The 11,557-nt window shown below is 40.4% G+C and overlaps 1 protein-coding gene across 1 annotated transcript in view; it reads left to right on the top strand.

Moving 5' to 3' along the window:
* Positions 1-11,557, top strand: part of KCMF1 (potassium channel modulatory factor 1) — a gene marked incomplete at its 5' end in the record, with an annotated part of 27,695 nt that overhangs the window by 14,813 nt on the left and 1,325 nt on the right. Inside the window, 3 exons of the mRNA XM_009578281.1 lie at positions 4,868-4,969; positions 7,656-7,830; positions 10,221-10,503. Of these exons, the coding sequence (XP_009576576.1) occupies positions 4,868-4,969; positions 7,656-7,830; positions 10,221-10,503 (560 nt within the window). The remainder of the gene's footprint in view (positions 1-4,867; positions 4,970-7,655; positions 7,831-10,220; positions 10,504-11,557) is intronic.

The following is an 11,557-nucleotide window of genomic DNA, read 5'->3' as shown; positions in this document are numbered from 1 at the left end:
TTCTTTGTGCAGGGGCACATTGCTGGCTCGTGGTCCACCAGGACCCTCAGGTCCTTTTCTGCAAAGCTGCTTTCCAGCTGGGTGGGCTCCAGTGTGCGCTGGTGCCTGGGCTTGTTCCACCCCAGGTGCAGGACTTTGCACTTCCCCCTGTTGAACTTCATGAGGTTCCTGTTGGCCCGTTTCTCCAGCCTGCTGAGGTCATAGAATCGTAGAATCATTAAGGTTGGAAAAGACCTCTAAGATCATCAAGTCCAACCGTTAACCCAACACCACCATGCCCACTAAACCATGTCCCTAAGCGCCTCAAAGGTCCCTCTGAATGGCAGCACAGCCTTCTGGCGTGTCAGCCACTCCTCCCAGTTTTGTGTCATTAGCAAAATTTCCACTGATCACCACCCTCTGAGCCCAGCCATTAAGCCAGTTTTCGCTCCACCTCACTGTCCGCTTATCCAGCCTGTGCATCAACAGCTTGTCTATGAGGATCCTATGGGAGACAGTGTCAAAGGCCTTATTGAAGTGCAGGTAGACAATATCCACTGCTCTCCAGTCATTTACCAGGCCAGTCACTTCATCATAGAAGTTTATCAAGTTGGTCAAGCATGACTTGCTCTTCGTGAAGCCATGCTGATTGCTCTTGATGATTTTCTTGTCTTTAATGTGCCTGGAAATGGTGTCCAGGATTAGCTGCTCCATCATATTCCCAGGGATCGAGGTGACCTGACCAGCGGTAGTTCCCCAGGTGGTCCTTCTTTCCCTTCTTTAAGACAGGGGTGACATTTGCTTTACTCCAGTCCTCAGGCACCTCTCCCAGTCCCCATGATTGATGAAAGATTGTTGAGAGCAGCCTCGCAACAGCATCTGCCAGCTCCCTCAGCACTTGTGGGTGCATCCCATTGCAGCCCGTGGACTTAAGTATGTCCTAACCTAATCCTATTCCACCAGGGGAATGTATTCCTCGCTCCAGACTTTCCCACTGATCTCTGGAATTCTTGAAGGCCTGTCTTTCTAGTAAAGACTGAGGCAAAGGAGGCATTCAGTACTTCAACCTTTTCTGTGTCCTGTGTAACCACATCCCCCATCTTTTGAGCAATGGGCCCACATTTTCCCAAGTTTTCTTCTTGTTGCCTATGTACTTCTAGAAGCCCTTCTTGTTGCCTTTGACATTGCTTGCCAGATTCAATTCCATTTGGGCTTTAGCTTTCCTTACTTTGTCCTGAGATGCTCGGATAATGTTTCTGTATTCCTTCAACTATCCCAGGAGGGTAAGCTCTGTATGCTTCCTTTTTGTGTTTGAGTTTGGCCAGGAGCATCTTGTTCATCCACGTAGGTATCCTGGCATTTTCATATTCATTGGGAACGGAGCACTCTTGAGCTTAGAGGGGATGGTCCTTCAATATTAACAAGCTTTCTTGGGGCCCCTCGACCCTCCAGGGCCTTTTCCCACAGGACTCCTCCAAGCAGATATTTGAAGTAGACTAAAGTCTGCTTTTCTCAAGTCCAGGGTTATGAGCTTGTTTTTCATCTTCCTCCCTGCCCTCAGGATCCTGAACTCCACCGTCTCAAGGTCACTGCAGCCAAGGCTGCCTTTGACCTTCACATCCCGAATTAGCCCCTCCTTCTTGGTGAGTATGAAGTCCAGCAGAGCACCTCTCCTCGTTGGCTCCTCAGTCAATTGGAGGAGGAAGTGATCATCAGTGCACTCCAGGAACCTCCTGGATTGCTGTCATGCTGTGTTATCCCTCCAGGAGATACTGGGGTGGTTGAAGTCCCCCATGAGGACTAGGGCCTGCAAGTGTGAGGCAACTCCTATGTCTGTAGAGGGCCTGATCCATTTGTTCTTCCTGATCAGGTGGCCTATAGTAGACACCCACTATAATGTCACCTTTGCCTGTCCTCTCTTTAATCCCAACCCATAAGCTCTCCATCAGCTCTTCTTCCATCCCCAGGCAGAGCTTCGTGTGCACTCCAGTTGCTCTCTCACATAAAGGGCAAGCCCCTCCTTCCTCTTCTAAAGAGCCCCCTTCCTCTCCGTTCTGAAGAGCCCATATCCCTCCATTGCAATGCTCCAGTCATGGGAGCCATTCCATCATGTCTCTGTCATCCCAAGAAGATCGTAGCCCTGCAACGGCACGCAGATCTCCAACTCATCATGGTTATTCCCCATGCTGTGTGCATTAGTATACAGGCACTTTGGAGAGGCACCCCAGCATGTTGAGGTCCTGGCGAGGAACTCCAGGAGGAGAGTTTGATGATATTTCCTTGAAGGTGATTGTTTTAGTTCTGGATACTTTAATGGAAAATTATACTGATGCTTATCATAAGTTTTGTGATTGATTAAGTCTCTTAAGGTTACACACTAAAAAGAATAAATCATATGATTTTGGTGAGTGCTAAAACCTCAGTAATTACCAATATTTCTTCACCAGTAAGTGTCCAAGGGTGATGGTAAGCATTGTAAGGCAAGTGCAGAAGAATCTGGCTGTCAGTACGATGATTGTTATTGTCAGCGTTGGGTTTCAGGTCAGTTGACTGTTCCAAATAAAATGCAGCAGAAGAAGTAGTCTGCTAGCATTGTAAATACAAAAATTTTAGGGAACTTCATCAGATGTCATCTTTGAATCTCATTTCAGAACAGAGACACAAATTTCCTACTATTACATTGCACTGCAGCAACTTTTTCACATTTAGCAAGGCAGTAAGTAGGCTCCTTGTACGTGAACTGTAAAGACTAGGTTGTTGATAGGTTGCTGATAAAATTGAGGAGAGCTTTTATTGCAGTAATGAAATAGACAATCTGAGACAGTCTGAATGGTTCCTGTTTCATTCTTGAAGATTACATTGTCTCTCCTTGCGGTTACAGAAATACTGTCACTTAAAGTGGTTACCTTGTATGTAAATAGGGAGGTAGTGGTAATATAAGCACACTTCTAGAAACTGGCAGGTATTCTGTGAGTGTGATTGACTTAGGACTTTGCAGTCATCTTTCAGGCATCATTTAGGGTAACATGATGATTTTTTAATGCGAATGATCATAACTTCAGGAGAAACTTCTGACAATGTTTTCCTTTCATCTGCATCATTTGTTCATGTATGTTCTATTAACAATGATTTTTAGCTGTGTCATGCTTAATCAGTGATGCTTCAGTCTGTGTTGTGATTTTGCCAGAGCTTCTGCTTTAACTAAATTTTTGTTTGTGTGTAACAATGCTTCGGTAACTTTTCCCAGTCAGGGAGTTCTTGGAAGTTTAGTTCATGTTTAGAATTAGTGTTAGGATACTTAGATTCCCTCCTTTTCATTGTCCCTTATAACTTTTTCTTAGCTGATGTTTTTCTGCGGGCTGGGTCTCTGTTTTTTCAGGCAAATATACACAGTTCATAATGCCTTGTCCTGTTAGAAAAAGAACTTTCTTTTACTTTGCTGCTTTCAGAAGTGTGGTGTTCTTCTCATATTGGGGTTCTGCTTCCTCAGAGTAGCTTAAATGAAAAAATATTGCTTTGTTGATCTGAAACACATTCTTGAAGACTAAGCAGCTTATAAATAAGTTTATGGACTTTAGAATCATCTGTCCAATATACATCCATTCGTGTGTCCTGTATGGTATGTTGGCATAGTTGAGTGTTTATTATATTACACTGTAATAAGATGTCTTTGCTCTGTAGTGTGTCCGCTTTTATGGCTTCTGTAGTCGTGAAAAATCTGGAAAGAGGAGTTCTGTGAAGACAAATGCTGAACATTGAAAATAAAGGGGAAGGGGTTGTAGCAAAAAGCTTTAAAATGCCTGGTTTTCTGCTCAGTTGACCACTAAAATTAAAGATGTAGCAGATGCTGTCAAAAGCAACTGAGATTTTACAGTAAACTTATTTCAAGATCTTGTCCTCACCTCCATAAGAGTTACAGATGTGTGTGCTATTATATAGGTGTTCTTGATACCCACGATCTTTTGAGATCTACTGTCAACAACTTCAGTATATGCATGAAGAGCACTGGGAACCTGGGCTTTATGTTGCAGCCAGAGTTGCTCTATAAAGGCCAGACTATTTGATTGAGGAACAGAGAGATAAATTCATAGACAGCAGTTGCTTTTAACTGTCAAAGTGCTGTTGATTTGAGCACTAAACATTTGGGAGAATAATTTTGTGGAATGGGTTTTTTTTTTTGCTGCCGTCTGTAAAACTTTAAAATCAGTCTGCAAAACTACTTTAAAGAAAAATGGAAGATGCTTTTCAAACTGTTCATGGAGTCATTCAAAAAACAAGTCATATTTATGGCAATTGTAATGGCATTGTTTCTCTACTTAATTAACGTGTGTTTTGGTTTAAAACAAACAAACAAAAAACCCCAAAACAACAAAAAAACAAACCAAAGACAGATGTCAGTGTCTTCTCCCAAAATACTGTTGTGTAGGGATATGGAGATCAAACCTCTGCCAAACGTGTAGTTACGCACTGCCTGGATGTGTGGTCTCAGTTTGATACTTCAGCAAATACTGACGTGTGGTTTCATTCTGATTCCTCTGCTGGGATGAGAGTTGAGCAGGCAAATAGTAATCCTGTGTAATCAGACTCTACTGTCAGTGGCAGAATTGGCATACAAAGGCTAATTTTCAAGACATGCAAACAGAATTTGAAAATTCTAGCTCTGGTTTTCATAGCATTCTGAAAATCGTAAAGTAAAAGATGTCTCAATTCATGTCCGCACTTGAATACATTTTCTGTTTTTTTTAATATCTTGCTATCCAGGTGTTTGTGAATACCTAGAATATGATTTTAAAGCATAAGAATCAATGTCTAATGATTGACTCAATGATACAAGTTCTGTTTTGTGTAAAATTTATAAAGTTGGTTTTTTCTCGCTTTGTCATTTCAGATTTGTCCAATATGTGCAGCATTACCTGGAGGGGATCCAAATCATGTCACAGATGACTTTGCAGCTCATCTTACACTGGAACACAGAGCTCCTAGAGATTTAATATCCTTTCCAAGTTGAGGCGAAGAGGCTAGACTGTTTCATCTAGTAGCCATGATGACTTGTTTTGATTTTTATAGTCAAAGGGTCATACCTCGGTTTTCCTGGAACTCAAGTTGTTGAAGATATGTATGTCAAAAATAAAAAGGTTCATTTGCTAGTTTAAAAATGTATAAATACCAGATTGTGAACAAACTGTAGATATACTTGACAGTGCTTTTTGCTCTAACAGCAAAAACATTTAAAGAACTTTGACACGGAGAGGTATTTCTACTTGCGCTGTGGTTTATCCTTCCTGATTATTAGTCTTGATGCTGCTTTATGTATCCAGATTAGTAGTGTGCTGTAAGTATTTGTGACATGAAGATGATGATCTGAGAGTGATTTGAGCTTAGCTGGTTTTGATGACTGATTTTTAAACTCGCTTAACTACTTTTAACACCATGTTTTAATAACGTAATTTCATAGTGTTACTGACATTTTGTAATATAACTCAGAAAACTTTCAGATTTCCTAGGAAATAGGATGTTGTCTTTCAGTTACCTTAGCAGCAGGTTATACAGATTTATCTACGCTTGATGGCTGAAGAGCTGGAACTATTGGGTTTTTTTATCCTTGTTCTAAGAATATTTTTCTTTTTTAAATCCCCCCCACCCTCATCCCCCCTCCCCCTCCCAGGATTAACTGATGAAATGTATTTTGGTTTGGGCTTTTTATTTAATGACATGCAGGCTATGTAGCTACCTACAGTAAGTAATCTCTCTGAAGTATTCCTTTGTGATTTTTTTGTCTGTTTGTTTAAATGAGACTACATTATTACTTTGATAGTGACTTTTTTGTTTAAAAATTTTTAAAAAGGGGGAAAAAAGAAAACTCTAAGCCCTAGCAACTGCAGTAAAAAAAAAAAATCCGAACCCTAGCCACTGGAGTTCGTTACGCTAACAGAAGGGAGACAGCATTTAAGGAGATGGCTCCATTTCAATTATGATTGTGTTTGATTGCATTTAAGTTTGTTAGTGTTATCATGGTTTAGAGTCAGGACAGACTAAATGCACATGTTGATTACTACGCAATAATTGGATCAGTGTAAAGGAGTTTGGGTGTTTATTGGCTCTGTGCAGGAGTAACCAATAATGTAAAGAACACTACAAAGTCAGGTAAAAGCAGTTATCTCTACTTCACCTTTCCCTGTGGACAGGAGTGGGGCTCTCAGCAGGTGGGAGGAGTAGGGTGCTGAATGCGGTGGCTCTGGCCATGAGAGCTTGGTCCTAGCTTGTATTTAAAGAGTGGTATTTATCTCAAAACACTTCAAAAGCTGCAGTTAGGAAAATTACCCCACAGTCCTGTGTCTGTTTGAAAAATCCCCAGATACTGCCCTTTTCTACCAGGTCTAGTTATGAAAAGCTTGCCAAACTGCTTGGGGGCAGTAGTCCATCTAATACAGTATCTTGTCTCCAGTAGCATCCAGTTTTAGCACACTCAGAGGTGCAAGGCACTTTGTGCTAGGCAAAGCGTGTTCTGTGCCGGGGAGATTTTCCTCTTACACCCTAGATGTTAAGTGTTTTACACTGTAGTGTAACTAATAGGTTTGAAAGAGGCAAATGTTCTGTAAAATCTTTTTGTAATAGCCAGAAGTCCTTTCTTGCCATGAGAAGTCTAGTAATTTCTTTCAGTCTTAAGTTCTTGACCTCCATGACATCCTGAGGTTCTGCACCGTAACTGTGTTTTATGAAAAGTACATTGGATGCTACTCTTATGCAGTAATGGATACCATACGAGTGGTAAGCATACTATTATAAAAATAAAGAACATGGGAGATAGGAGGATCTAAGCTAAAAGTTTAGTAGCAGTAAATAAAATATTCAGGTCTATGCTATTTTGTTTTGCACTAGTGAATTATACTAGTGATTTTTAAAACAAAAGGAAGCCGTATCTGGACTGTCTTGGAGGAATGACAAAAATAAGCTTTAAATAACTTCTTGATTGTCTCTTAATTTATATGAGAAAACGTATAAAAGGTATGACTTGAAATACAAGCATGGAGAAGTGGGATATGGAGAAGTGGGGGAGAATGAAGGGCGTCATCATAACTGGAATTAGTGGTATTTCTTTGGCTAAAGAGGAAAGGTGAAACAAAAGGGTGTGTTGAAAGTGCTGAACTCTGCTGAAAACCTACATTTTCTTAAGGATTGAAGTGATGAAATTTCTTGGATAAAAGCATGAAGTACAAAAGTCAAAAGGAATACAGTAATTATTATGTACTTTTGATAGGAATGGCAATAAACTTTTTTATTATTTTCAATACTTAACATAAGAATTGGAGAGGGGAAATAAAATCCCTATGTCTCTGAAATAAGCTTGGCTGAACATGCATTTGTCAGAGTTTTCAGATTAATGAGTAGAAAACTTCGATCTAAAAACCCTAAGAAATTAATCCTGATGTTTCTTAGACACCATAAAAAGCTGGAGAAGTACAGGGACTTTGGTGTACACAGCACTGGGTATCTTGAGTTCAGATCAGTAAGTCTGACTTGCACCATAGCTACAGTGTACTTTAGCTTTGCTTTAGAAGTTGAATCATAATTTTATGAATGAAGAAGAGTGTGCACCTGAGTACTTCACCCATCCAATGTCCTTGTCATTTAATACTCTATGCCAAACAGTTCTGTTTTCTTAACTTCTTGGTTACGATGAATCCAGTGGTGTTCGGCATGTACGTAGGATGTTCCACCCAGGCCGGGGTTTGGGAGGCCCCCGTGCACGTAGATCAAACATGCACTTTACTACCAGTTCCCCTGGTGGGCTTTCATCTTCTCAGAGTTCATATTCTCCAAGCAATAGAGAAGCCATGGATCCTATAGCTGGTAAGAGCTGTAATCACGAGTTTTACCCCAGTGTCCTTCTTACACAGGGGAAGTAAAATTCAAGATTATAATAGTTGCCCTGCTTTCTGTTGTTATGAAACTGCATGTATAGATATGCTCCACAGTGCAAGTGTGATCGATGGCGGCTTGCAGGTGAGCAGTGTGCTTGGCTGGGTTGTCACAGGGCCTGCACATAGAGATGCTGAAGCTGAAACCACTGCCTGTAGCTTGTGCTTTTAGTCTTAGACAGGGTAAGGCTTATTCCCAAACCTAATCTGTGCACAGGTGTTGTGTATTTTTACAAGTGATTGTGTCCAACTTCCATCACCTGCTTTAGTAATTTGCCATGTGGATAAAGGTCTTTATGGAGGACAGTATCTGTCTCAATGAAGACGAAATTAGCTGAATTGGAGTATTAATGGGCATTTAAAATATGAAGACAATTCTGAAAACAAATACAGCTTTCCCTAAGGGGAAATCTAAACGTTTTTATGCAGTGGTCTTTGACCATGCTAGCTTAAGTGTCAGGGAAACCTTCTGCCATAATCCACCTTTGCTTCAGATGCCAAGAAGGCGTGATGCTTAAACTGGAGCTTCCTACTGACATACTGTGACTTTTTCAGAGGGAGGTAGCCAGCCAGCTTAATGAGGCATTGCCTCTGAAAGGGGAGTTGTGGCTCCACTGCCTTCCTTAATCATTGTCCCCTTGCCTGCCTTCTACTGGCTTTGGTGCTCTGCTGGCCCACTGGGACCTCGTTTAACTCATTAAATTAGCTGGGAAGTAAGTTAAGCGAGGTCACAGGAGGGTCTGAAAAGGAGTAGAGTTTGTTCAAGGAGGGAGGATGTTTGTGAAGCCGCCAGTGCAAGACCTCTTCTTTCTCTTACAAGGGCAGTTAGTTCAGCTCAGTTAAATGTGGAGTGGCTGCTGAAGTTTGTTCTCAGCCTCACAAGGCCTTCCCACTTACCAGCATTAAATGTGGGATAAAATGGCATTCTTCTGAATCTTTTCTTTTTTGGTGGAAGCTTTAGTGTTTTGTGCATTTAGAATTCAATTGCACACTGAGCTGGGTGTCCTTCTTACACTAAGGCTCTCTGTCGAGCTCACATCTGCTTCCAAAATGCTGTTTTGCTATACTCTAAGCTGTAACTTATGCTTTAACTTACAGTGAGAATAAATACATCTAAATCTTGTGTGGAAGTTTCATATATCTTCCCTTTTACTTGAGTAATAAATAGGAAAGCCCACCAGAATTTTTCTGTTTAAAATAAATGACATTTATAGCATCTGTTACATTTTTTTTTTTACATTTTTTTTTCTCCCTGTGGTGTTTTCTAGTAATTACAATGGAATTAAGTTATTTAATCTTGGTATTGCTGTCAGTGCTGGTAAAAATGACTTGACCATCCTGAGTTCCTGACATGGAAAACAACTGCATTTTGCTTTATTCCCTTAAAGAAAGCCTTATTTAGAAGGATTGAATTTTGTAAATGCAATGGAAGGAAAATTGTCATGACCTATATAGTAACTTTGTAATGTAGAGGTGAGGGGCAGAAGCAGTACCGTCCCCTGCTTCCTCTGCCCTTGCATCAGCTGTGGCAAGCAGATGATGTAAGAAGTACCTTCAACACAGGGTGTAGAAGAGATTCTGCAGTAATGCACTGAGATGTAATTTGTTGCTAATATTTATTTCAAAAAATTCTTTGTGGATGAAACTTGCTATAAGCATTCCATCCCTCTGAATTGGAAGACTTAAGGATGGATGTTTTTTTAATTGCTAGGCCTTCTCTGTACTTCTGGTAGAAGTAAAAATTCATACAGCAAAAATGCTTGACTGCTTCAGTTTTGATGTGAGGCAGTACTTCAATGTTTTCTTAATTAAATATTTTTTATTAAATATTTGAAGCAACAGTACAATATTTCTCTTTGCTGCAGCACAGCTTCCCTCTGGGATATTGGGAAGGTAAAGCCTGTGTTTTGAGGGAACATTTGTTAAGAAAATAAAATCCCCAAACAAAAAAAAATGAAGCCAAAATGAAGCAGTTTCTCTGTCAATTGCTATTTTTGACCTGAAGTTTCAGAGAATTGCTGCAGAGGACATAATTTGCCAGGCATTTCCTGTAGATTGGCTCTCCTGTTATTTTGAAGGCATTAAACTTTGACTTCTTATTTAGAATAAATCTGCATAAATGAGTCTTAATCTTCCTTACCCTTTGAGACATTGAATGCTAGGACTTTTTTCAAGAGCTTCATGGGCTCTTCAGCATTGTTTATTCTTTGATTTTATTGATTGAAAAAAGGAACTGATGCACTGGAATTCAGGGTGTATTTGTTCTATCGTGTAATGCTTATTTATGATCTTTCATCATAGAAACTTTCTCTTCTCTGGCAGAGCTTTTATCTCAGCTATCAGGCGTGAGGCGTTCTGCAGGAGGACAGCTCAACTCCTCTGGTCCTTCTGCTTCTCAGTTACAGCAGCTGCAGATGCAACTGCAGCTGGAACGACAACATGCACAGGCAGCAAGACAACAACTGGAGACTGCACGCAATGCAACTAGACGCACCAACACGATCAATGTCAACACCACTATGACACAATCTACAACAACAACCAACACATCTAACACAGAAAACAGTCAGCAGACTATCCAGAATTCCCAGTTTCTTCTTACAAGGTAACTTGTTCTGTGTATTTGCTAGTATTTACCTTTTACCATTTCTGTTTGCCTTAGTCGTGACAGAGACATAGACCTCAATGAAACTTAAGTGTTTGGAGTTAGGCACATGCCCTAGTAAAGCCATGTCTGATCAAATATAATCCAGAGTTAACAGGCTGATTGATCATACAGAATATAGTCATGGTAGACGTCAACAGTAGTCATGGTAGACGTCAACAGTGGTCATAGAATGTGTAATAGATAAAACTTGCTTCATCCACATTTCTAGCATGAAAGTGAAACCCATAATTTCATATCCAAGAGTAGCAGTTTATACCTGGCCCAAAGGGAGTTTTTCTGCTTTTGGAAAGCCAACTCCAGGAGCTGGCTGCAGAAATGTCCTACGGTGGTATTTGCAAAAAGGAGAGGCAGTCTCACAAGTGCGCTGTACTTTTTCTTGACGCACCTAGGAACATGTTTAAAGGATTAGACTTGAGTATGGATTTCTGTAAACCTTGAAAAGGAAGCTGGTTTTGAGTTTTGGCTGAATAAGTTACTTATGACTCCAGGCAAGGGACTTCTGCCAGATCCTTCATCAAGGCTGTAGCCGACAGCCAAAAGCCAATGTGCTTTTGTTTGCATTTGTAACATCTTTTCAAACCTACTGCCTGTCTGCTCCTAAGCAATGGGTAAACATGAGTTGCTGCATCTCAACTTGAAGAGGAACAAAAAGAATATTTCTTAACGAAATCGTGCATTTTCAGTGATACAAGCATACAGAATTGAGCCATAATGGGGAGGGAGAGAGTCAATATTGTTTAGTAGGAAATTAATCTTTACTAAAAGCTGAAGGTTGAATAGGGGTTTATATATTAATTATTTTAGAGACTGGATAACAAAGCAAATAAAGGATGCCGTTAATTAACAGAATACTTAAGATCCCAGGGTTGTTTTAAAGAGGAGTCACTCACTGTGTCATTCCAGTTCTTTTAGAAGGTTGGCTATTGACCTGAAATAAAAATGTTTTCCACATTTCTCCTGCCATGCCTGCCCCATACATGCTCTTGTTTGT

This window comes from Fulmarus glacialis, unplaced genomic scaffold (genome assembly GCF_000690835.1).
Source record: "Fulmarus glacialis isolate BGI_N327 unplaced genomic scaffold, ASM69083v1 scaffold11415, whole genome shotgun sequence".
Taxonomy (NCBI): Eukaryota; Metazoa; Chordata; class Aves; order Procellariiformes; family Procellariidae; genus Fulmarus; species Fulmarus glacialis.
The sequence above is the reverse complement of the archived record's forward strand: the minus strand, read 5'-3'. Positions and strand labels throughout refer to the sequence as shown.